The sequence below is a fragment of the Scyliorhinus torazame genome, chromosome 10, assembly GCF_047496885.1.
Source record: "Scyliorhinus torazame isolate Kashiwa2021f chromosome 10, sScyTor2.1, whole genome shotgun sequence".
In the NCBI taxonomy this organism is placed as follows: Eukaryota; Metazoa; Chordata; class Chondrichthyes; order Carcharhiniformes; family Scyliorhinidae; genus Scyliorhinus; species Scyliorhinus torazame.
The window spans coordinates 8,345,100-8,372,487 of record NC_092716.1 but is presented as its reverse complement, the minus strand read 5'-3'; the positions used below and the strand labels follow the sequence as shown (position 1 = coordinate 8,372,487).

At 48.3% G+C, this 27,388-nt stretch overlaps 1 protein-coding gene across 1 annotated transcript in view; it reads right to left on the bottom strand.

Moving 5' to 3' along the window:
- terb1 (telomere repeat binding bouquet formation protein 1) overlaps nucleotides 1-27,388 on the bottom strand; it is a 221,014-nt gene that overhangs the window by 61,867 nt on the left and 131,759 nt on the right. The window contains exons 17-18 of the mRNA XM_072517804.1: nucleotides 26,398-26,562; nucleotides 11,574-11,687 (exon numbers count right to left, since the gene is read on the bottom strand). Coding sequence (XP_072373905.1) covers nucleotides 11,574-11,687; nucleotides 26,398-26,562 — 279 coding nt within the window. The remainder of the gene's footprint in view (nucleotides 1-11,573; nucleotides 11,688-26,397; nucleotides 26,563-27,388) is intronic.

The window sequence follows — 27,388 nt, the reverse complement described above, 5'->3', positions numbered from 1 at the left end:
CTGGGATAGGATGAAGGCGTGGGCTTAAATGGGGTGCTCTTTCACAGGGCCACATTATAGGAAGGATGTGGAAGCATTGGAAAGGGTGCAGAGGAGATTTACCAGAATGTTGCCTGGTATGGAGGGAAGATCTTTTGAGGAAAGGCTGAGGGACTTGAGGCTGTTTTCGTTAGAGAGAAGAAGGTTAAGAGGTGACTTAATTGAGGCATATAAGATGATCAGAGGATTGGATAGGGTGGACAGTGAGAGCCTTTTTTCTCGGATGGTGATGTCTAGCACGAGGGGACATAGCTTTAAATTGAGGGGAGATAGATATAGGACAGATGTCAGAGGTAGGTTCTTTACTCAGAGAGTAGTAAGGGCGTGGAATGCCCTGCATGCAACAGTAGTAGACTCGCCAACACTAAGGGCATTCAAATGGTCATTGGATAGACATATGGACGATAAGGGAAAGTGTAGATGGGCTTTAGAGTGGTTTCACAGGTCGGCGCAACATCGAGGGCCGAAGGGCCTGTACTGCGCTGCAATGTTCTATGTTCTAAGTGATGAAACTAGAATTTCTTAACCTTCTTAACCCTGCTGGTGCTCCTCTGACATCCACAGTGGAGGTGGAGGCAGTCTGCTGACTGCAATGGAGTCACTGGAGTCACCCGAGTGTGTGGCCTAAGAGTGTTGAGTTGCTAGTACTCCTTCCTCTGGGTAGCTGGCTGGGTCCTTGAGAAGAAGGGGAAGCTGGAGTGAGATCGAACTGCCCTGCACACCTCTCGTGCTGACACTGTTGGAGGCCAACTGCAGCATCAGCAATGGAGTTCAGTCCGTGCAGGCCAGATGACCTGGACCAAGGTCACAATGGCAGTTGCTATCATACCAATGTTGAACTTGGTGCGTGGCATGGCGGTGCAATCACCTTGGACTGAAGGTAGAAGGATTCCTCCTTGTGCCTTACAACCGGAGGAGTGCAGCTGTCATCCCATCCTGATGTTTCGGTGATCTTCGTTGCAGCTCCAACAATAGATTGAGGGCCGAGTGCAGAGGCTCATCATCTGACTCGGACTCAGCAGGTCCTTTGCCTCCAGCAGTGCCACTGACCTCAGATGTCCCTATCTCCTTCGTCTATTATGGAACTGATTGTGCTTTGTGCTCACCAGAAAGTGATCTTGAGCCTGCTCTACATATATGTACCACCAAAGTGTACTTGCTGCGCTGGTGAAGGGTGTCGGTGAGCACTGTGACGGGTCTTCAAAGGTTCTGTCCTCAGGGTCTCATCCGAGGTAGTGTCAGCGCTGGATACGGAGTCAAGGTTGTCTAAGGGAGACGTGCCAAATGTGTAGATTATTAGTACATGGCCCCCACAACACAGTGACCTGTGGACCCACAGTTGAGTTGTCAGAGGGATGATCTGGTGCAGGATCCTCACTCGCTGTTTCCGTAGCATCCGGCCATCTGCTACATGCGGTCTTCAAAGCAAAGTAGGAGCTTAATGTCCGGCACACCATGTGGGGTGGCACAGTGGTTAGCACTGCTGCCTCACAGGGGTAGAGACCTGGGTTTGATACCTAACAATGGTGACTGTGTGCAGTTTGCGCGTTCTCGCCACGTCTGCATGGGTTTCCTCCGGGTGCCCCTGTTTCCTTCAACAGTCCAAAAGGTGTGCAGGTTAGGTGGATTGGCCATGCTAAATTACCCCTTAAGCTCCAAAGATGTGCAGGCTTGGTGGGGTTACAGGGATAGGGCAGGGGAGTGGACCTAGGTAGGCTGCTCTTTTGGAGGGTCAGTGCAAACTCGATGGGCCAAATGGCCTCCTTCCGCAATGTAGGGATTCTACGGTCTGGAACCTTTCCCTTTTATTGTCCTGCATGAAGACAGATGAACAGAGTGAGAGAAAGGCAGAGGCCGTGCCAAATGAGAAGGATGCCAGGTGTGTGTGTCTGTGTACTGAGTAGAGCCATGGATGGGATGACGAGGTGATCTCCAGAGTAGATGAGACTAGATGGAGGGTGTGTGAGAGAGTGAGTGGTGATGTCCCTTGAGCTGGCAGTGTGACATGTCGGTGAACCTGTGGTAGGCTTGTGAGTATGAATGTTTAGACTGATGGGATGGTTGCCTTACCCTGGCAGCACAGACGAGATTCATCCTCTTTCTGCACTGGATGCCGATCACTTATCTGCAATGCTGACACTGCACAACACCTCCCAAGTGGTTTGGTGATCTTTCTACCCCTCCTGCGGGCAGTTCAGGGGTGGAGGACATCATGGCGGACCTCCAGTGTCCAAAAGCTGTTCCAGGGATGCATCACTGAATCTGGGGGCAGCACTCTGATGCACGATCAATGACCACTAAAGTGAGGTTGTAGTCCAACTGAAGGCTTTAATAAGCTAGATGCTTCCCCCAGCAGCTCAGGTACAGAATGAGGGCTGCTGGGGTGGCACGGGTTCTTATACCCCGCCTATCAGGGCGGAGCTATCATACATTCTAACCAATAGAAAGCATACAGTTTCCACCAATGGTGCTTTAGCCTATCAGGTACCGTAATACCTATAATACCACATTCACCCCCTGTTAAAAAAAAGAGTCCGGCGGGGGTGGTGGCCAGAAACTACAAAACATAACATGGTATAATTAGTTATGGAGGTACCGTAATACCTCCGTACAGTATTTAGTAACTATTTACAAGTCTGGTAGCTATGTACATTTGATGGTTTATATTTACAGATTACAGTTAAAATGAAGCAATGAGTCGATCGGTGGCCCTGGCCGTCCTCTGTGATCGTCGGAGCTTCGGTGGTGACTCCGTTGGAGGCTCGGGCATCTGTGCCTCCGGGAGCGTGGCTTCGATCTCCATGGCAGCTTCGTCACCCCTAGACGGCGCTGGTGGGGAAACCGGCTGACCTGGGAAGGGAGCGCCTGCGGGGGGCGTCGGTGGGTGCGGGGGGCCTAGACGGGAGCGGCGGAAGGACCGATCCTCCTGTAAGGTGCTGCGGTGGAGGGGAGGGTGGAACTGTGGCTGGAATGTGCATGGGGTTCCGGCGGGCGCCAGGTTCCGTAGGGGGACGGTATCTTATCGGCCGTCGGGGTACGCCACGTAGGCGTACTCGGGGTTAGCATGGAGCAGGCGGACCCTCTCGACCAACGGATCCGACTTGTGCACCCGCACGTGTTTTCAGAGCAGGATGGGTCCGGGTGCTGCCAGCCAGGTCGGGAGTGAGGTCCCAGAGGAGGGCTTCCTAGGGAAGACAAGGAGATGTTCGTGAGGTGTCTGATTGGTGGTCGTACAAAGCAGTGACCAGATGGAGTGGAGGGCATCTGGGAGGACTTCTTGCCAGCGGGAGACTGGGAGGTTCCTGGACCGTAGGGCCAGTAGGACGGTCTTCCAGACCGTTCCGTTCTCCCTCTCTACCTGTCCATTACCCCGGGGGTTGTAACTGGTGGTCCTGCTCGAGGCGATGCCCTTGCTGAGCAGGAATTGACGCAGTTCGTCGCTCATAAAGGAGGATCCCCTAACACTGTGTACGTAAGCAGGGAACCCAAACAGTGCAAAGATGCTATGGAGGGCCTTGATGACGGTGGTTGCGGTCATGTCGGGGCAGGGGATGGCGAATGGGAACCGGGAGTACTCGTCAATCACGTTCAGGAAGTACGTGTTGCGGTCGGTGGAGGGGAGGGGGCCTTTGAAGTCTATGCCGAGGCATTCAAAGGGACAGGAAGCCTTTATCAGGTGCGCTTTCTCTGACCGGTAGAAGTGCGGTTTGCACTCCGCGCAGATTTGGCAGTCCCTAGTGGCTGTCGTGACCTCCTCGATGGAATAGGGCAGGTTGCGGGTCTTGACAAAATGGAAAAAGCGAGTGACCCCTGGGTGGCAGAGGTCCTCGTGGAAGGCTCGGAGGCGGTCCACTTGTGTGGTGGCACATGTACCGCGGGACAGGGCGTCAGGAGGCTTGTTTAGCTTCCCGGGACGATACAAGATCTCGTAGTTGTAGGTGGAGAGTTCGATCCTCCACCGCAAGATCTTGTCGTTTTTTATCTTGCCCCGCTGTGCATTATCAAATATGAAAGCCACCGACCGTTTGTCAGTGAGGAGAGTGAATCTCCTGCCGGCCAGGTAATGCCTCCAATATCGCGAGAGGGTACGCGTCCAGCTGTGTAAACCTGTTGATGGTCTGACTGTAGTCGATGACCATCCTATGCTTTCCCCGGTCTTTACCACCACTACTTGAGCTCTCCAGGGGCTGTTCCTGTCTTCAATGACCCCTTCCCTCAGAAGCCTTTGGACCTCTGACCTAATAAAGATCCGGTCCTGGGCACTGTAGCATCTGCTCCTGGTGGCGGGTCGACCTTAAGGGTCGCGAGACGGCAGACAGTGAGGGGGGGTATAGGGCCGCCGAATTGGAAGGTCAGACTTTGAAGGTTGCACTGGAAGTCTAAACCCAGTAGTGTGGCCGCGCAGAGGTGGGGAAGGACATAGAGACGGAAGTTTTTGAACTCCCTTCCCTGGACTGTGAGGTTTGCTACACAAAACCCCTTTATCTCCACTGAGTGTGAACCAGAGGCCAGTGAGATTTTTTGATTAACGGGGTGGATGAGGAGAGAACAGCGCCTTACCGTGTCGGGGTGTATGAAGCTCTCCGTGCTCCCAGAGTCAATTAGGCAGGACGTCCCGTGCCCGTTGATGAATACGGTCGTCGTAGCAGTTGAGGGTGTTCAAGGCCGAGACTGATCCAGAGTCACCGAGGCCAATCGCAGCAGTTGAGAGTTCTGTCCGGGCAGTGTGTGGTCAGCCGCGTTGGGGTCCTGGGGGTTCATCCAAGATGGCGTCTCCCATTGGTCGCACATGGCTGGTGGTGCACAAAATGGCGGCGCCCATCCCTCCAACGTGGCGTCCGCGGAACAAGATGACGGCGCCCGAGGTCCGCACGTGGCCCTGGGATATGGAGGTGGCGGCGACCGCTGGCCGCACAGGGCATGTGGTGAAGTTTGTGGTTGCGGTCCGCATTCGCCGCTGGAGACCGCGGCCACCGCCCGGGCCCGGCCTACCACCACGAAATGGCCCTTTTTGCCGCATCCCTTGCAGGTGGATGCGCGGGCTGGGCAGCGCTGGCGGGGGTGCTTGGCCTTGCAGCACAGACCTGTGGGGGAATGGGGCAAGTCTCGGGGTCGGACGCGGAGGGGTTCCATGCTACCCAGGGGGTGCCGCGCGGTCGGGAACGTAAGCCCGGGCGTTCCTGGAGGCCATGTCCAGGGAGCTTGCAAGGGCCCGTGCCTCCCTGAGACGCAGGGTGTCCTTTTCTAACAGGCGCTGGCGGATTTGACGATAGCATACCTGTCACAAAAGCGTCCCAGACTAAGGGTTCCGTGTGTTCGCTCGCCGAAACTTGCGGGCAGCCGCAGCTTCTGCCCAACACCAGGAGTGCCCGGTAGAATTCCTCCAGCGATTCACCAGGGGTTTGTCACCTTATTGCAAGCAGGTGTCGGGTGTAGACCTGGTTTACCGGGCGAATATAGTGTCCTTATAGCAGCTCTATTGCTGCATCGAAGTCTTCTGCTTCCTCGATGAGGGTGTAAATCTCCGGGCTCACCCTTGAGTGCAGGACGTGCAGTTTCTGCTCTCCCGTGGATGCGTTTTCGGCCGTCTCGAGATACCCTTTAAAGCACGGCAGCCAGTGCTTAAAGATTGCCGCAGAGTTCGCCGCATGGGGGCTAAGTTGCAGACACTCCGGCTTGATTCGGAGTTCCATCCTTTCTTCTTAAAAAAAACTAGCTTATTAAATTGATGCACAATCAATGACCACTGAAGCGAAGTTGTAGTCCAACTGAAGGCTTTAATAAGCTAGATGTTTCCCCCAGCAGCTCAGGTACAGAATGAGGGCTGCTGGGGTGGCACGGGTTCTTATACCTCGCCTATCAGGGCGGAGCTATCATACACTCTAACAAATAGAAAGCATACAGTTTCCACCAATGGTGCTTTAGCCTATCAGGCACCGTAATACCTATAATACCACACACTCTTCTTGGCTTTGCAGGTGATACAGAGGCCAGCTGCCAATGAGACCTGTGTTTCCCAAGCCTATATAGTTAATGAGGTGGGAAGTGGATGACACAGAGCGAAAACAGGCCATTATGGCAAGTGGGCAAAAAGACCAATGTTTACACCAGTGACTGGAATCAGTGCAATTCAGAGAAAATTCCTTCCACAGAGTCTATTGATGAACCTTTAACAAACAAATAAATAAAACATTTATTAAACAAAAGATGAACTACTCCTTCATCCACAACTATACCATTACAGATATATACAGATTTGTAAGAATAACCCACGTTACAAAATCTATATTATACTCTAATGTTTACAGTAAACATACAGTCCAAATGAACTAAAAGGCAATCTGTGGTCAGGCACACTGCACTCTGAACCCAAGTAACAGATGCCACCCAAAGTAACTTTGATGGCTCTCTCATCAGCTCCCCCCAGACACTCGTTACACTGTGAGACAACAGGGGCGAAATTCTCCGGAAACGGCGCGATGTCCGCCGACTGGCGCCCAAAACGGCGCAAATCAGACGGGCATCGCGCCGCCCCAAAGGTGCGGAATGCTCCGCATCTTTGGGGGCCGAGCCCCAACATTGAGCGGCTAGGTCGGCGCCGGACGAATTTCCGCCCCGCCAGCTGGCGGAAAAGGCCTTTGGTGCCCCGCCAGCTGGCGCGGAAATGACATCTCCGGGTGGCGCATGCACGGGAGCGTCAGCGGCCGCTGACGGCATTCCCATGCATGCGCAGTGGAGGGAGTCTCTTCTGCCTCCGCCATGGTGGAGATCGTGGCGGAGGCGGAAAGGAAAGAGTTCCCCCACGGCACAGGCCCGCCCGCGGATCGGTGGGCCCCGATTGCGGGCCAGGCCACCGTGGGGGCACCCCCCGGGGCCAGATCGCCCCGCGCCCCCCCCAGGACCCCGGAGCCCGCCCGCGCCGCCTTGTCCCACCGGTAAGGTAGGTGATTTAATTTACGCCGGCGGGACAGGCATTTTAGCGGCGGGACTTCGGCCCATCCAGGCCGGAGAATCGAGCAGGGGGGGGCCCGCCAACCGGCACGATTTCCACCCCCGCCGAATCTCTGGTGCCGGACACTTCGGCAACCGGCGGGGGCGGGATTCACGCCAGCCCCCGGTGATTCTCCGACCCGGCGGGGGGGTCGGAGAATGTCGCCCCAGGTCTCACTGAACTTCGTCTTTCTCCCGAGGGTTTCCAATCTCAACGCTCAAAGTACTCACCATGGAATCTCCCCCCAACTGGTGCTTTCACTTGGATGTCTTCCACAAGGATCCACATACTCTGGTCTGCCACATGCATTCAAGCTTTGCCTTCCACTCACTCTCTGAGACTTAGCAGTGCCACCCAAACCCTATTGCTTCACAACACAGTAAGGAGTCACCAACCTATGGCAGCCTTCTTGGGTCTTCTGGCTTCTCGCAAGCCCACTTGGCCTTGATACTGCTCCCTGTAGCTTTCTCTCTTTAATTCAGAGCCTTTTTCCTTGCTCCTTAATTTAACTTCACTAAACAGGATCTGTTCCAGATTCCTGTCCTTGTCCTTTGACTGAACTGTCTGGGGACCTTTCCCTGTCTCACTCCCTGGTTTTAGGACTTTTCTTCTTTGTTTTTCTGTTGAGAAATTTGCTCTCTGCTGCTCCTGTCCTGCCTTCCCTGGAAGTTTCAGTGGATCCTGTCCATTGAAATCAAACTGCTTTTCTGTTTTCCGTGTCTCTGTGGACGTTTGGTGTTAGGCAACCGCAGTTTTTTTTCTACTGTAAGCTACCAACCCGTCAAAACCTCATGAATAATCCATGTATACAAACTGGGCCCCAGACTTGCCGGCTCCATTTCACAAAACCTCTAAAATGAAACCAAATCCAGGGTTCACCTTTCTCAACGCACAAATAAAAATATAACTTAAACTTAAAGATACATCTAGTTTCATCTTTGCGGGGGTAGAAGATGTGTGTGAACATTGCTGGGGGGGCCCCAGCAAACCACGTTCATATGTTTTGGTCGGCCAAAGCTGGAGGATTACTGGAAGGAGGTTTTTAGGGTAATCTCGAAAGTGGTGTACGTGAAACTGGGGTGTCGGACCAGCTAGGGTTGGAAACGGGTGCGGAGGCAGATTGTGTAGCCTTTGCCTTGTTGATTGCCCGAAGGCGGATCCTGTTGGGATGGAGATCGACCTCTCCAACCTGTGCCCTGGCGTGGCGGGGGGCCCTGCTGGAATTCTTGACTCTTGAGAAGGTCAAATTTGAACTGAGGGGAAAGATGGAGGGGTTCTACAATTCATTGGCGTTATTCATTATACACTTTCGAGAATTGGATTACATCGAACATTAGGGGGGTTGGGGCCTGCAAGTGTTGGGTGGAGGGGGACTGTATGTGTTAATGGTGACAATGCGTGATTCCTGATTTCTTTTTGTCATTTGTTTATGTTAAAATGCAGGTTAATGTTTGGGGGTTTGGTGGGAGGATTGGATTGTTGTTATTGATGTGGGGATTGACATTACATTCATTACTGATTATTCTTTATTATTGGGTGTAAATTTGGGAGAAAATGTGAAAAAGGAGAATAAAAATATTTTTTAAAAAAAGATACATCTAGTTTCTAAAGAGTGGAAAATAAGCCTCTCTGCAACTGAACCAGCTCTATCCTTTGCTGTGGAAATTGTGGTACCTCTTCACTGGAGTGCTGGGTCTGTAAAGGTATTGTTGGGTTAAAAGGATAGCGTGAGTTTGAATCATATTTTCTTGGCGTTTGTGTTGAAATCTTTCCAACCTTTTTATTGTCTAATATAATATGGTTCATGTTTCTTGTTTTATAAATGTTTTATCATTTTGTAAAATACCAACAGCAGACTCATATGAATCTGTTCAGTAAATATGCTCCACAGTTTTTTAAAAAAAGATCCGACAAGCCAGGTTACATTCCAGGATATGACTTGCCCAGTCATAACTTTGGCTGGGATCATAACATCAGCAACAAAAATAATGTGGTAGTAAACCAACAGGTACAGAAACCTGACACCTGGGCCGGGATTCTCCCCTACCAGGCGGGGCGGGGGTCCCGGCGGGAACCACTCCGGAGTCGGGCCGCACCAAAGGTACGGAAATCCGCACCTTGAGGGGCCAAGCCCTCACCTTGAGGGGCTAGGCCCGCGCCGGAGTGGTTGGCGCGCCGCCGGCGGGAAAGGCATTTGGCGCCACACCAGCCGGGGTCGAAAGAACTTCGCCGGCCGGCGGAAGTCCGCGCACGCACGGGAGTGTCAGTGGCTGCTGCCGTCATCCCCGCGCGTGCGCATGGGGGAGTGTCTCTTACGCGTCGGCCATGGTGAACGCTGTGGCCGAGGCGGAGGGAAGAGAGTGTCCCCACAGCACAGGCTCGCCCACGGATCGGTGGGCCCCGATCGCAGGCCAGGCCACTGTGGGGGCACTCCCAGGGGCCAGATCGGCCCACGCCACCTAGTCCCGCCGGTAAGAGAGGTGGTTTGATTCTTGCCGGCGGAACAGGCATTCCAGCAGCGGGACTTCGGCCCATTGTGGGCCGGAGAATCGCCCTGTGGGGGGGGGGGGGGGGGGGGGCAACCGGCGCCATTCCCGCCCCCGGCGAATATCCGGTGCTGGAGAATTCAGCAACTGCCGGGGGCGGGATTCACGCCAGCCCTCGGTGATTCTCCAATCCGGCGGGGGATCGGAGAATCCCGCCCCTGGGCCGGGATACTCTCCTGTAATCCCACCTGAAATTGGGAGTAATTGCAGAGGAAAATGAGGGGGAAGTACTGACAGAAAGTGGAGCACCACCTCACTCTGAGATATTCACTTTCCCATCACAACTGTCGCAGGCTTCTCCTTTCTGAATAACAGGGATTCCCTCCCTTTCCACCGGATGTGGGAACTGCTGGCCTGGCCAGCATTCTTGCCCATTCCTAATTGTCTGAGAAGGTGGTACTGCAGCCCCGGTAATACCGTTACATCCACAGTGCTGTTAGTGAGGCAGTTGGAGAATTGTGATCCAGTGACTGTGGTGATGTGGTAGTTATGTTCTCCCTTGTTAGAGATGGCCATTGTTTGACAATTATGTGGTGCAAATGTGACTTGCCACAAGTCTATACAAGGTCCACGTCACACTGCACACGGGCATGGACTAGTCCATTATTTGCAGATGTTACGTCAATAAGTCATAAAAATAAATCCAAAATTACAAGCTATTTGTAAAATAGATTTTCTGATGAACCAAAAAGATGGCTGTTACAAGTCACACAACCACATGTATGGCACTTTGTCCTGGAAGTTACCAACAAGAGTTACAACAGAATAATTCTGCTTTCAACTTTGTGGAATAGCACACTGAATTGTAAGGACATTATAATCATGAAAGCAGAGGACTTGTAGATTCGAAACTCATTATGCCTGCAAAGTCATTAACTGACCCATCTCACACCTAGGACTGTCCAGGTCCATTTCAATAGGATAGCATTGAGTGGGAAACGGATGTTATTTGCATTTTATTAAGCTTAACTCCTCGAGCAGAGTCAGAGAGTCTGCCTCGATAATGGCTTCCCAATACAGGAACCTCAGTATGAATGGTCACTCTTTGAAAAGCTAATGGCGAGGACATTATCAGTCCTGAAATTGAAGCCAATTCCAGACATTAGATAAACATGCCTTTTGAAGTCATTGTGGCGAAAGAAGGTCACATGACTCGAGTGACCACTTTGATATCTCTATATTTGTTTGAGAACTGAGAAACTCTCAGTCTGGTGTTTAACATCCAACCAGTGGACACCAAGAAGTAAGAACAGGCTGAACAGCAGCCTGCTCCTCAAAGCCTGTCTGTGTTGGAAGATTTCCGACCATCACCTACAGAACTGACCCAGTGTCTGTGTACCGACTTCACCTTGTGGTATCTGCACAAATTGTAAAGAGAACTCTACAACTCCGGTCTTCAGCCAGCTAAATTTGAGCTCTTACGTGAAAAAACTCCTCACTAGACATTGAATCTGATAATCACGTAAACTAAAATTTGTTTCTGAGGTTCTCTTACTATTACTATCCATAATTATAAAACTTTTCTTTTTATCGCCCTTAATGTGTGTGTGTAGTGGATTGAGACGTGAACACTCCTCCCCAGGTTTGAATGTGAATAAACTAACCTTCTGAGTTAATCACAACACAAGTTTACTGTGAGTTATTCGTGAATTGGATTACCCAAACTGAGGGTTTGGGAAAACACGTCACTGCCTACTTAAATTCAAAAGCACCTTGTGCTTACTGGTAGTTAGTGAGAGGATAAAGAAGTTCAATTTTCCTTTCACTCCTGTCCGTAACACAGAGTTGTAACAGATTAGTTCTTACCAATGTTCCCTCTAACTTCTGCTTGTAGTGCATGGCTGGTTTAATGAACTGTGCAGTCCCTTTAAGATTGATATCCAACCATGCTTGTACACATCCTAAAAGGAACGGTGTTTTTAATGAACATCTGAACTGAATTTGAGCCCAGGACGCAAAGGAGTAATCCTCTACTGAGCAGCAAGAACCATACTTACTTTTCGTGTGCACATCTTTCGCAGGTGGTTTACGCCAGGTTGGAAAATCTGTTTGTTGTTTGTCCAAATCCGCCATGTGAGATGCAGTTTTTTTGATTGGAGTCAAAAGAATCTCTACAGAATAAAGCACGATTAGAAATCTTTACTCGGCCACAAAACACTTACAAATCATGTATAAAAAATTATCATAATCATGTTTTCTCCATCGAGATTATTTTATCTGTAATAATTGGCAGAAAAAGATTATGCATAACTCTCAAACAATAATTTAATGAAAAGCAACTAATTAAGTTGACAGAACTTGTGAACGAAGAGGTCATTGATAAACGGATTAAATGTTTATGCAAAGGTAGACGAAGACCCAAGGTTCTTCATCGTGGCCTCAGGTTGTCCCAAAGCACTTCATGTACAATTTACTTTTATAAGACCATAAGACAAAGGAGCCAAATTAGGCCACTCGACCCATCGAGTCTGCTCCGCCATTCAATCATGGCTGATATTTTCTCATCCCCATTCTCCTGCCTTCTCCCTATAACCCCTGAGCCCCTTATTAATCAAGAACCTATCTATCTCTGTCTTAAAGACACTCAGTGAATTGGCCTCCCAGCCTTCTGCGGCAAAGAGTTCCACAGATTCACCACCCTCTGGCTGAAGAAATTCCTCCTCATCTCTGTTTTAAAGGATCGTCCCTTTAGTCTGAGATTGTGTCCTCTGCTTCTATGTTTTTCCTACAAGTGGAAACATCCTCTCCATGTCCACTCTATCCAGGCCTCACAGTATCCTGTAAGTTTCAATAAGATCCCCTCTCATCCTTCTAAACTCTAACGAGTACAGACCCAGAGTCCTCAACCGTTCGTCATACGACAAGTTCTTCATTCCAGGGATCATTCTTGTGAACCTTCTCTGGACCCTTTCCAAGGCCAGCACATCCTTCCTTAGCTACGGGGCCCAAAACTGCTCACAATACTCTAAATGGGGTCTGACCAGAGCCTTTTACAGCCTCAGAAGTACATCCCTTGTCTTGTATTCTAGCCCTATTGACATGAATGCTAACATGGCATTTGCCTTCTTAACTGCCAACTGAACCTGCACATTAACCTTAAGAGAATTGTGAACAAGGACTCCCAAGTCCCTTTGTGCTTCTGATTTCTGAAGCATTTCCCCATTTAGAAAATAGTCTATGCCTAAATTCCTCCTTCCACAGTGGGGCCTACCGATCGGCGGGCCGGCCTCTCGGGCTGGGGGCCTCTTTTGTTCTGCGCTGGCCCCTGTAGCCCTACGCCATGTTGCGTTGGGGCCGGCGCGGAATAGGGAGCCACTGGCGCCAGTCCCACTGCGCATGCACAAACCCGCGGCACCCATCTGACGTTGGGGATCGGCAGCTGGAACAGCGTGGGTCACTCCAGTGCTGTGCTGGCCCCCTGTAGGGGTCAGAATCGCTGCTCCTGAGGCCATGTTGATGTCGTCGAGAAATGCAACGGCGTTTACAACAGCATCAACACTTAGCCTCAGGATCAGAGAATCCTGCCCCAGATCTTTGTATCATCTGCAAACGCAGCAACAATGCCTTCAGTACCTTCTTCCAGATCATTAATGTATATTGTGAAAAGTTGTGGTACCAGCACAGACCCCTGAGGCATACCACTAGCTGCCATCCGGAAAAAGACTCCTTTATCCCCACTCTCAGCCTTCTGCCAGTCAGCCAATCCTCTATCCATGCCAGGATCATACCCGTAACACCATGGGGTTTTAACTTATTTAACAGTCTCCTATGTGGCACCTTGTCAAAGGCCTGGAAATCTAAATAAATCATGTCCACTGGTTCTCCTTTGTCTAACTTCCTTGTTAGCTCCTCAAAGAACTCTAACAGATTTGTTAGACACAACCTCCCTTTGAGAAAGCCGTGCTGACTCAGTCCTATTTTACCATGCACTTCCAAGTCATCTTGAAATGAAATGAAAAGCGCTTATTGTCACAAGTAGGCTTCAAATGAAGTTACTGTGAAAAGCCCCTAGTCGGCACATTCCAACGCCTGTTCGGGGAGGCTGGTACAGGAATCGAACCGTGCTGCTGGCCTGCCTTGGTTTGCTTTAAAAGCCAGCGATTTAGCCCAGTGTGCTAAACCAGCCCCTTTAATAACAGACTCTAAAATCTTACCAATGACCAAAGTCAGGCTAACCGGCCTATAATTTCCCGTCTTCTGCCTCCCTCCCATCTTAAACAGTGGTGTTACATTAGCCACTTTCCAGTTCTCTGGGACCTTCCTGTCTCCAGTGATTCCTGAAAGATCATCACCAGTGCCTCCACAATTTCCTCAGCTATCTCTTTTCGGACCCTAGGGTGTAGTCCATCCGGTCCAGGTTACTTATCCACCTTCAGATCTTTCAGTTTCCCCAGAACCTTCTCCTTAGTAATGGTCACTGCACTCACCTCTGCCCTCTGGTTCTCCTGGAGCTCTAGCATCCCACTGGTGTCTTCCACCGTGAAGACTGATGCAAAGTAACTATTCAGTTCGTCTGCCATTTCTTTGTTTCCTATTATTACTTCTCCAACCACATTTTCCAGTGGTCCAATGACTATTTTTCCCTCTCTCTTATCTTTTATATATTGAAAAAATCTCTTCCTATATTCCTTTATATTACTAGCTAGCTTGCACTCATACTTCATCTTCTCCCCCATCATCACTGTTCTTACGTAGGCAGACAAGATAACCAGCTTGTAAATAGGAATATTCCATAAACAGGTAATGGCCAACTAATCTGCTTTGTCTGCTGTGTTGTGGAGAAATTGTTGGACAGCACACCAGAGCATTTCCCATTCTTCTCTGCAAAGTATCAGAGCATATTTTACATCCACCTGAATAGGCAGCCTTCGTTTTAACATCTCATCCAAAAGATAGCAAAGTGTGCAATATAGAGCCTCCTGAGTACAGCACTGCAGAGTCAGCTTAGATTACATACTCAAGCCTGGGAATAGTGTTCGGATAACACTGGAGATCCAGGGAACGCCGTTGACGAAGTTTCAAACAAACAGGGGCAACACCCTTGCTGCTCCTGGGTGTGGTGTACCTCGCAACTATGTCTGAAAAAAATCATGCCAAGGCGTGTACGAATTCCGCGGTGGCAACCCCAGTCACTGTGTGCAGAGTGGTCCTGTAGCTAAACAAGAAACAAGCCAGTCTGGTGTCCATCGGTCCCGAAGAGAGTTTCTTTTTTTTAAATAATTTAAAAAAAATTCTCCTCCTTTTTCACATTTTCTCCCACATTTACATCCATCAACAATAAACAATAATCAGCAAGATATGTCAGTCCCCATAATAACAACGATCCCATTTACCCACCAACCCCCAAACCTCTACATAAACATAAACAAATGACAAAAAGGAATCAGGGATTACCCGTAGTCACCCTTAATCTTACACAGCTCCCCCCACCCCCCCCACCTCACTCCCTTTCCCACTTGCCCGGCCCTAGGAAAGCCCAATGATCCCCTTTTAGCCCACAAACCCCGCATAGCCACCTACACCCCAAAGAACTCTCATTTCGAGTGAAAGTCCCGTCCCTTCCCTTGTCCAAATATATACCACATTGTCTCCTTTAATCTCTACACCCGCGCGCAGTGATACAAAAAAGAAGAAAATACAGTCATGAGGTTACATCGGCACATGGCCATTCCTCAATTTGTCAGTTCTGCCACAGACCTTCTGCTTTCGCAAACTCCTCTGCTGCTTCCGCCGTTCCAAAATAAAAGTCCCTGAGCTTGTAAGTCACCCTCAGCTTCGCTGGATATACAATGCCGCACCGCACCTTGCTAATGTACAGTGCCCTCTTCACCCGGTTGAAGGCAGCCCGCCTCCTTGCCAGCTCCACCATAAGGTCCTGGTATACACGTATACCAGCTCCAGCCCACTGCGCCACCCGCTTCTGCTTGGCCCAGCTCAGGACCTTCTCCTTCACCCTGTACCTACGGAAGCACAGAGTCACTGCCCTTGGCAGCTCACCCGCCTTTGGTACAGGCCTCCACGACCGATGAGCCCGATCCAGTTCATATCGGGAGGGATCCTCCCCCTCCCCCAATAGTTTTGCCAGCATCGCGGCAAAATACTCAGTCGGCTTCGGTCCTTCAACTCCTTCGGGCAGTCCCACAATCCTCAAATTCTGTCGCCTGGATCTGTTTTCTAGGTCTTCCATTTTTCCTCGCAGATCCTTGTTAGTATCCATCACCTTCCGCATCTCTTTCACCATCGAGGCAAGTTGATCGCCGTGCTGCAATAACGTCTCCTCCACTTCCTTCAGCGCCTCCCCTTGCTCTCGCACCTCCGCCACTGCGCTCGCCACCTCTGTCCTCACCAAGGAAACCGCCTCCTCCACCAGCACACTCAAAACCTCCCTCATCTCCTTCCTCACCGTCTCCATGCATTTCGCAATCTGCGGCAACTGCTTTTCAAATTCCGCAGCCATCACCTTAGTTATTTCGTCAGCCGTAAGCAGTGCGGCCTTCCCTGGTGCTCCAGCCTCCATTTTTCCTGGTGATCCCGCGGTGACCTTTCCACTCCCCGACGGACCTCCAGCTGTTTTTTTTCCGGCCGTTTTCTTGCTCACCCTCAACGTTTTTCTTTGTTCTTTTTTTCCTCCTGTGTCTTCACTGTGCCTCCTCCGTGCCTCCTCCCTGCTTCTGCCGCCTCCGCGGACCCTGGGACCGGGCTTAAAGCCCCGAAAATGCCATTCCCGAACGGGAGCCCTCCATTGTGCGGCCGCCTCCCGCCCGTCGTCACCGGAAGTCCCCGAAGATAGTTTCTTAAGGTCACGTTTACACGTTTGCATTGCTCGCTCCGCTAAACCATTTGAAGCTGAGTGGTATGGGGCGGTATGAATATGCCATTTGCCTTCAGAGAACTCCTCACTTGTGAAAAGAGTGCCGTGATTAGTGACAAGCACATCAGGGGGCCATGCACTGTCGCTCGTTGTGTCTTTACTTAATTTGCTCTGTTTCTTAACCTTTGCTCTAGAGTCGCCAGGTATCTTTATGATATCACCACGAGGTTCAAGTTCAAGTGCTGATCAATAACTCAATACACCAGTTAGTAAGTTTCAAATCAAAACACATTTATTATACACAGTCAATCACTACTCATGTATAAAACTCTACTTACTAGACTATCTCTAACACTAAGAGGCCTATACTTAGCTTTGGAACTGGCCTACCAGGTCAGGGGCCTTTCGTTCGATTCTGAGTCTGCAGGCTTCAAAGCTGGTATAGACTCGTAGCTAGGAGCGCCTATCTCGTAGCGTGCGTTGACTGGAGACTTACTTGGTTGGTGCAGCTGCTAGGCAGGTCACGGTCAAGGGTTGTTTCGAGCTGCTGAGAGGCCCTGCCAAGAAGGACGAATTGAACGTGGGGACTCGATTTTATAGTCCCCAGGGGCTTCGCGCCCTTTTGGGCGGACCCCGTACCTGGTTCCAAGTGATTGGACTAAGTTCTGATCACTTGGATCAATTTCTCCAATACTGGATCTGTTCCCTGCTCGCTGGGCGGTTCCTAAGTGTCCGTTGGCCTTCCTTTGTCTTGGCTCCTGCTGGCGCCGAGGAGTCTGGCTTGGCCTTGTTTATCTTAACTGTTTCCAATTGTTCCCAGGGATCGCTCATCAATATGTAGATGGTTGTTAGTTTCAGTGCTGTCTGGGTTCCTGAAAGTTCTGATATACAGGAAACTTTGCACCTGCACCAGGGGCTGCTTAGCACAGGGCTAAATCGCTGGCTTTGAAAGCAGACCAAAGCAGGCCAACAGCATGGTTCAATTCCCGTAACAGCCTCCCCGAACAGGCGCCGGAATGTGGCGACTAGGGGCTTTTCACAGTAACTTCATTTGAAGCCTACTTGTGACAATAAGCGATTTTCATTTTTCATGCTTGTTTTTCCTGCGTTTGACTGAATTTCCCTGCATTCTTAGCGGATCTCCATTTTAAAGTCGGGAAGTGGCCAACGCAGGTGGCTACAGCACGCAAAACGGTAAACATCTTGGGCAGGATTCTCCGACCCTCCGCGCCGGAATGATAATGGAATTAGTCAAGAAACGAAGGTTGTGCCCAGATGAGGTGTGAGTGGCTTCATAAAAAACATCTGAATGCAACATGAAGGGATAAAAAAAGAATCAAGACAAGGCCTACCCAGAAAACAAAAAAAAGTTTTGCTGGTGTGATTTCTGCTCTTAATCCTCAGCAGAGGTGGAATGTGTCAAGGCTGGGAGCAGGGAAACACAGCTGAATTCTACCCATTGTCTAACCTCACATGTGAGGAACCGCTACCTGTGGATGACATTCCAGGCTGGCAAATGCCTGTGTAACTATATGGAAGGATCAGTGAGCACCTTCAGCAGGGGAGTGAGTGGAAAGAGGTAGTTGAAGGAACTGGAAAAAAAACATAGGGGGTATGTGAAATGAGCTGCAGGTTGCAGTATACTTACACACCCGGGCACACTTCTCCCTAGTTTGCTGACGGCCTCTGACAACATTAACCATCTACTATAGTATTACATTATTAAACAGACAAATCCTTTGATACTGCTGGATTTTGCTCCTGTCTGCCCGCAAATATATTTCTACCTGTAAGAACGTGGCATTGTCACTGGGCCAGCAATCCAGAAACCAGGGTAATGCTCACAGCAGATGGTGAAATTTGAAGTAAAAGTCTAATGATGACCATGAAACCGTAGGGCAGCACAGTAGCTCAGTGGTTCGCACAGTTGCTTCACAGCTCCAGGGTCCCAGGTTCGATTCCCGGCTTGGGTCACTGTCTGTGCGGAATCTGCACGTTCTCCCTGTGTCTGCGTGGGTTTCCTCCGGGTGCTCCGGTTTCCTCCCACAGTCCAAAGATGTGCAGGTTAGGTGGATTAGGCATGCTGAATTGCCCTCAGTGTCCAAAAAGGTTAGGTGGGGTTACTGGGTTACGGGGATAGGATGAAGACGTAGGCTTAAATGGGGTGCTCTTTCACAGGGCCGCATTATAGGAAGGATGTGGAAGCATTGGAAAGGGTGCAGAGGAGATTTACCAGAATGTTGCCTGGTGTGGAGGGAAGATCTTTTGAGGAAAGGCTGAGGGACTTGAGGCTGTTTTCGTTAGAGAGAAGAAGGTTAAGAGGTGACTTAATTGAGGCATGTAAGATGATCAGAGGATTGGATAGGGTGGACAGTGAGAGCCTTTTTCCTTGGATGGTGATGTCTAGCACGAGGGGACATAGCTTTAAATTGAGGGGAGATAGATATAAGACAGACGTCAGAGGTAGGTTCTTTACTCCGAGAGTAGTAAGGGCATGGAATGCCCTGCCTGCAACAGTAGTGGACTCGCCAACACTAAGGGCATTTAAATGGTCATTGGATAGACATATGGACGATAAGGGAAGAGTGTAGATGGGCTTTCGAGTGGTTTCACAGGTCGGCGCAACATCGAGGGCCGAAGGGCATGTACTGCGCTGTAATGTTCTATGTTCTATGTTCTATATCTTTAATACAACATTCAGGATGGATGCTTTGATACATAGCTACAAGATGCTGTTTTTTTGATGTTCGGTCATCTACAAAGCAAACTGCTGAAAGACATGACCCTGGGTCACAATCAAATGCATGGCTCCTAAGCTTACTAATTCTGCTTCAGTACATAATCCTGATCTTCAGACCAAATGCATTTGTTTTTTAAGTAAATTACAACTGGTGGTAAAAAATATTTCTTCTTTACTATTAACTATAACTATGTTTCATAGGGCAGAAGTAATTGCTTCAAAGCACAAGATTGCTGACACTTCACAAGCAGTAAAGAGCTTTGGGCTATGTAAACCTTTACATTTGTATAATGCCAAAAAAAAAATGACGATCTACTTTTATTACTAAGCTGACTGACTACACAAGGAAACAAAACTTCTTGGCATTTAAAGGGGACACCAAAAAAAATCATCGTTCATAGGAGGTTACCAAATGCTGCAAAATGGCTCAAAATGTCCCATCAGCCAAACGGGCTGGATCAGACTCAGCTGTAACATCCTCTGTCTGTGTCCCAACTCTTTGTGTAATAACCCTTTTGTGTGTTGAACAGTATGCAATTTTCAAAATAAGCAAAATTTTACATGCAGAAGTAATTTTAAGTACACACTTGGTATTCTAAAACAACATCGCCAAGATCTTGGAAATTACACTGTGGTCTGCACGAGAAGCTGCATCAAATCTCTTGCCAAGAAAAGGTCAGTAGGAAGAACGCCAAGAAAACCAGAAAATAAAGGATACAATTCTAAAGAGAGTACAGGAGTAAAGGGAGAGGGATCTGGGTGTACATGTGCATAAATCGTTGAAGGTGGCAGGGAGTGGTTAACAATGTAGGTTGAGTGAAGATTTGATTGAGGTATTGTAGCCATCGAAGAGGGCCACCTGCAAAGGACCATGGGAAGTATGGCCAACCCAGGACTCAGACAGATACACAGCCTATGTGTATCTAAAACACAGGTAACCAGACCTGATCGAAACCCCCGTTCATTTGCATTTTAATGGCCCATTTTCCCAGGACAATAGAACGCCAATCAAGCAACCGGTCCAGCCACAGACTGATCGGCGCCACTCCCCTTACTCAGAAAGCACAACTGCCAAGGTCAATGACCGCTAAGGACCCGCCCAACCACCAAGGCACCCGCCCCTTTATTGGCCTAAATCGAACACAGTGATCAAAGCCCTGTCGAACTATTGGGTCCAAGGTTAAGAACTGCCCCAAAGAGCGTGACATCCCAGAGGGATAAAAGAGGACACAGCCATGTGTTCTGTCTCTTTTGGATCCGACCTGTGCCAACCCAATTGCAGCAGGAACAGCCAGCCAAGTTCAAGACCAAGGATCGCTACCTGACGGCTGAGCCCAGCAGAGACAGAGCCACTTTCTTCGAACCAGCCAAGTGAAATACAGATAAAGGCCTTATCCATGTGCACAGTGCCAGTCGCCCTGAAATTAAGTATAGGTTATTGTAGCTGATAGGTGTAGTTTAACTTGTAGTAGATATTGTGTTTGCATGTTGAGATAACTCTTGTGTATGTAAATAAACCATCTTTTGAACTAACTAACTGGTTGTGTGGTCATTTGATCGATAGAAGGGAAAGGCTTGTGGTTCACCGAGATAAATAGAAATACCCACAGTATTGGTGACGCTGTTGGGACCGAAACAGAGCAACAGTATACATAATCGTGAGGGGTCAGGACCGAGTAGACAGGAGAAAACTGGAAGGATGAAGAACAGAACTGGGGATCTATGCAGCACCAACTGAAAACTGGGCATCCATGAGGCGCTGTGGGCCATCAGCAGTAGCAGAATTGTATATGACCACAATCTGTAACCTCATGATATGGCATATGCCACACTCTACCATTACCATCAAGCCAGGGGGAATCAACACGGTTCAATGAAGAGTATGCCGGGAGCAACACCAGGAATACCTAAAAATGAGGTGTCAACCTGGGGAAGGTACAACACAGGACTACTTGCATGCTCAACAACCTAAGAAGTATGCAACAGACAGAGCCAAGTGATCACACAACCAACTGATCAGATCTAAGCTCTGTAGTTCTTCCACATCCAGTGGTGAATGCTGGTGGACAATTAAACAACTCGACAACTATCTCTACCGTTGATGATTAGGGAGCCCACCACATCAATGCAAAAGACAAGACTGATGCATTTGCAACTATCTTCTGCCAGAAGTGATGAATGGATAATCCACCTCAGCCTCCTCCTGAAGTCCCCAGCATCATGGATGTCTGTCCTCAACCAATTAGATTCACTTTGCATGATATCAGAAAACAAAAGGCATTGGATACTGCAAAGGCTGTGGGTCCTAACATTCTGGCAGTTGTACTTAAGACTTAAGCTACAGAACTAGCTACAGCACTAGCCAATCTGTTCGAGTGCAGCTACAAACTGGCAATGTAGAAAATTGCCCAGTTATGTGCTTCTCACAAAAAGCAGAACTCCAATGTGGCCAATTATCGTCCCATCAGTCTACTCTCGAAGATTAGCAAAGTGGTGGAAGTGATCACTTATGGTGCTATCAAGCGGCACTACTCAGAAATAAGCTGTTCACAGACGCTCAGTTTGGGTTCCATCAGGACACTCAGCTGCTGACCTCACTACAGCCTTGGTCCAAACATGTGCAATAGAGCTGAACCTCGAGATGAGGTGAGAGTGACTGTCCTTGACATCAAGGCAGCATTTGACCAAGTATGGCATCAAGGATCCCAAGCAAAACTGCAGTTAATGGGAATTGGGGGAGTACTTCACTAGCTGGACTTATACCCAGCACAAAGGAAGATGATGTGATTGTTGGAGGTCAGTCGCAAGACATCAATGTATGAGTTTGTCAGGATGGTGTCCTAGGCCCAACCACCTTCAGCTATTTCATCAATGACCTTCCCACCATTATAAGTTCAGAAGTAGGGATGTTCACTGATGATTGCGCAATGTTCAACAACATTCGTGACCCAGACTCTGAAGCGATCTGCGTCCATATGCAGCTAGGCCTGGACAGCTTTCAGCTTTAGGCTGATGTGGCAAATAACATTGATGCCACACAAGTGCCAGGCAATGACCACCTCCAACAAGAGAGGATCCAACCATTTCCCCACGACAATCAATGCCATTACCATTGCTGAATCCCCCACTAACAACATCCTGGGGATTATAAAAAAGTATAGCGCAGGGACGGGTCCTTTGGCTCTCCAAGCCTGTGCCAACCATGCTGCCCATCTAACCTAAAGCCCATATCCCTTTATTCCCATCCTATTTATGTATTTGTCAAGATGCCCCTTAAATGCCTCTATTGTACCTGCTTCAAGTACCTCCTCCCGCATCGAGTTCCAGGCAGCCACTACCCTCTGTGTAAAAAACTTCCCTTGCACATCTCCTCTTGGTGACAGTGACCACAACTCCTTGACCTTTATCAGAGTCATGGAGAGGGATAGGAACAGACAGTATGGGAAGGTATTTAATTTGGGGAGGTATTTAATTAGACAGGAGCTGGGGAGCATAAATTGGGAACAGATGTTCTCAGGGAAATGCACAACAGTAATGTGAGGGTTGTTTAAGGAGCACTTGCTGTGAGTGCTGGATAGTTTTGTCCCACTCAGACGAGGAAGGAATGGTAAGGTGAAGGAGCCTTGGATGACAAGAGAAGCGGAGCTTCTAATCAAGAGGAAGAAGGAGGCTTACGTAAGGTTGAGGAAGCAAGGATCTGGCATGGCTCTAGAGGGTTATAAGGTAGCCAGGAAGGAACTCAAAAATGGACTTAGGGGAGCTAGAAGGGGACACGAAAAAGCCCTGGCAGGAAGAATTAATGAAAACCCCAAGACGTTCTACACTTATGTGAGAAATAAGATGATGATAAGTGTGAGAGTAGGGACAATCAGGGATAGTGGAAGGAACTGGTGCCTAGAGTCTGAGGAAATGGGGGAGGCCCTAAATGAATATTTTGCTTCAGTATTCACCAGAGAGAGGGATCTTGCTGCTCGTGAGAACAGCGTGAACCAGGTTAATAGGCTCAAACAGGTTGATATAAGATGGAGGATGTGCTAGAAATTTTGAAAAGCATCAGGATAGATAAGTCCCCTGGGCGAGACGGGATATACCCAAGGCTACCTGGCGGGGGGTCGGAGAATCACGCTGCTCATTCCAAGTGTGGCCAAACTAAGGTTCTATACAGCTACAGCAAGACTTGCCAATTTTTAAACTCAATGCCCCAGCCGAGGAAGGCAAGCATGTTGTATACTTGAACAGAAGCTGATGTCATGGGAGTGTCCCTTTGAGCAATGTTTCTCTATCTGCATGTTAAAAGCTGTTTCCAGACTGTTTGATAACTTGAAAATAAATAATTGTTTTCTGGAAGAAATTCAAACCTGCTGTTTTGGAAAGGACATAAGAGCATCTAAACCAGGTCTTGAGTACTGTGTGCTGGGCCACACCTTTGGAAAGAGGTTTCTGGTTTATAGGATCTTGTTATTAAATTGGAACATGTAGCCATGTAAAATGGCTGACTCACGATTAGAATGGTCAAACCCCGATTTAAAATGGCGAACGGAAGAGGCTGATGGGAAAATCAGCCAACAGGACTCAAACGGACAGCTGCAGGTAAAACAATGTATTCGCCTCTGGGGAAGTCAGTCCAGACCGACACCTGCAGCCATCAACATCATAACAACCCAGCCATCTGCATTTTAATCAGCCATCCCCGGGAACAATTGCTACAAATTAGCAACTCAAAGCCAACCCAGACCTTTCGGCGCCAGCAGGAGCTGACACAAAGAAAGGTAAACGACCACCCCCCGATCAAGGAATCGCTCCAGTATTGGAGAATATCGAACCAAGTGATTGGGACCAAGTCCAATCACTTGGAACCAGGTACAAGGTCCGCCCCGAGAGGCGGGAAGCCCCTGGGGACTATAAGAATAGGGGCCAAGTTCAACTCGACCCTTCTCTTCCTGCTCGCAACCTTCGAGACCCTTCTACAAGAAAACTGTAAGTCTTACTCCAGCGATCGCTACCAGATAGGCGCTCCTGACTATCGACTTGTACCAGCTTTTGAATCCCGCAGGCTCAGAACCAATTCGAAAGACCATTTGTTTCCCTGACCTGGTGGGCCATTTCCAAAGTTAAGTATTGGCCTTTAGTGGTAGGTAGTAGTCTAGAAGTAGGATTATTGTATAAGTATTAATTGCTGTATATAATAAATGAGCATTGATTTAACTCTTACTAAGCGGTGTGTTGCATTATTTATCATTACTTGGACTTGAACCACGTGACGGTATCAGAAAGATACTTGGCAACTCATGAGCAAAGGTGACAGAATAAGAATAAAGTAAACTAAGGCTAAAACGAGCAACAAACAGCTTAAGGGGGAAATTTATTAAGGGGTATACATAGAGTGCTATAGCTGTGTGGGGTATTTATATTGGTCGTTGATAAAAATGCTTACTGTGTGTGTTTATAAAAATGTTAACTAAATTCGTAGAATAAACTTTGTTTTTGATTAAAAGTGCTTAAGGCCTCTGTTGAATAACACCTGAAAGGCAGATCCTTGTGTTCATCATAAGCCAAAATCAATAAAGTTGGAGGTCAGGTGAACTCCATGATATACTTTGGAGTTTTCTTAACACTGTTATGACACTGAGGTCTGGGATCCTGTTGGTACTCAGTCTCCAGGCTGGAGGGAACACATTCCTTTGCTGACTTCCTCCTCTACATCCATCCATGACCATTTATTTGCATCAAGACCTGGGAAACATTCAGGCTTGGGCTATTAAGTATCAAATAACAATCAAACCACACAAGTGCCAGGCAATGACCACCTCCAACATGAGAGAACCTAAACATTTCCATTTGAAATTCAATGGCTGTGGTGTTCAAAAGGTGGGGTTGCTGGGTTACGGGGATAGGGTGGAGGTGTGGGCTTAGGTAGAGTGCTCTTCCAGAGGCCGGTGTAGAGTCGATGGTCCTAATGGCCTCCTTCTGCTCTGTAAATTCTATGATTCTATGATTACTATCGCTGAATTCCCCACTGAAACATCCAGGGGGTTCCCATTGACCAGAAACTGAACTAATCTAGCCAAATACTGTAGCTACAAAAACAAGTCAGAGGCTGGGAATTCTGCAGCTTGTGTTCGGTGTTTTAGTTGCTGTGATATGAAGAGTCTCAAGTTCTGTTCCTTTTTCACAAACATCCATTTATTTCATTCCAACAGCCTTTGCACAAAACTCTCACTATACATCACCTGACAGAGGCCACCTGAAGCCCCTTTACATATCAGTGTCAATTAATGGATACTTAACATAAATGAGACAACTAATTGCAATGTCTCTTAACCCATTACTTAACAGCTTGTAACTCACCTTCTGGCTCCCAAAACCTGTCCACCATCTACAAGGCTCAAGTCAGGAGTGTTATGTAATACTCTCTACTTGCCTGGATGAGTGCGGCTCCAAGAACCCTCAAGGAGGTCAACACCACCCAGGACAAAACAGCCCGCTTGATGGCAGCCCCTTCTACCACCTTCAACATTCACTCCCTCCACCACCAAAATGCAGTAGGTGCAGCGTGTACCATCTACAAGAAGCATGGCAGCAACTCACTAAGCCTCCTTCAGCTACACTAATGCAGGCGCAACGAGCTGAATGGCCTTCTTCTGTGCTATGAACATTCTGTGATTGTACTTTGGCCGGGTATGATGTATGACCCAAAAAACTAAATTAATAACTTGGCAATTTGGGAGAGAAACCACAGAGTAAGTTACTGGAATATGTGCACTGTAGTCGCATCATCCTAAGCCTCCAAAGATTCTACCTCAGTGGATCAGTCCTCTCCTACCATTACTCAAGAGCTGTTAGGTCAGTGCTTCTAATTTACTGTTTTGGGAACAGAAGCAATCCTCCTCAGGTCACGGCCGTGGTCCAGTAACACTGAGGCACCATCTCCATTCTTCATGTGCAATTTCCATCAGAAGTCACCGGATAATAATGAGCACTGAACACTGGTCAAATTAAGTAAATGGTTGACTTAAAAAGCATCAAATGTACATTGGTAACAGTGATCTGAACTCTGTAGTTTTGCTGTTGTATTGTAAAGTCTGTGCAGGGTCAATGTAGGCTACAATGCTAGCTTCCAACCTAAAAGAGAGCAACTTCTCTCCAGGTTTCTCCTGGTATTATGTTGTACACATTGCTCTCCCACATCTCAATGAGACAGTATGAGTGCATAAATACTTGAATGAATATAATCTGTACCCATTCTTAAAATGCTGAACTGATTACTTACTTTTGTCATGCATGGTACTGTAACAGGTTAATAACTTCTTTAGTTCCTTTTTGTATCTATCCTCACATTCTTGAATCACTTTGTGCCGATCACATTTGTTGGGGCACACCTGAAGAATTTTGCAGAAATTTCTGCTATTCAGGGATGTTGATATAGTTGAACAACCTATTAAAGATTAAGCAAGATAGTGTCATGACACCCTGGGCTAGTGCAATGTTTATAAACATCTAGTAGTTAAGTGCTCTCTGCAGAGAAAAAGAGGGAGTGAAAGCGCTTAACTGTTTTGATGTGGTCCAAGAGCTGTCAATCATAGCTAGATGTTTATAAACATGGCTGTTAGTTTCACATCTGACTACCTGAAAGGGTATTCATGAAGGTCCGCCTACTCAACCTTGCCCCAGGCCTGAGGTGTGGTGATCCTCGGGTTAAATCACCACCAGTCAGCTCTCCCCCACAAAGTGGGAACGCAGCCTATGGTCATCTGGGACTATGGTGACTCTACACTTGAAATCCACTCAATCGTGAAAGGAAATGACATTAAACAATCCAGACAGCTGGCTGTGCCTGGAAGCTGTCATTCACAGCCTCGTAAAATCAATTTCACATTGACATGAGTGAAAGCATTGCAGATCAAAGATCTGAGGGGGTTTAAACCCAGCTGATGTGTTTTCTCTTTCTAGGAATTTACAGGTGCTGCTTCCCCTGCCTGAACCAGAAAATTATCCATTCATGCCTCCTCTCTGTTTCTTGTTAGCTATCTAATCCTTTATCTGTGCTAATATGCTATCCACTATATCATAAGCTTTTATTTTCTGAATAACCTTTAATGTAGCACCTTATCAAATGTCTTCTGGAAATCTAAATAAAGTTCACCCATGGTTATCCTTTACCTACAGCACATGTTACTCCTTCGAAGAAGTCCAATAAATTGGTTTAACATGATAATGAGAGAGATGGGATGGTGGGCCAATCCCAAGATCATGGATCACTG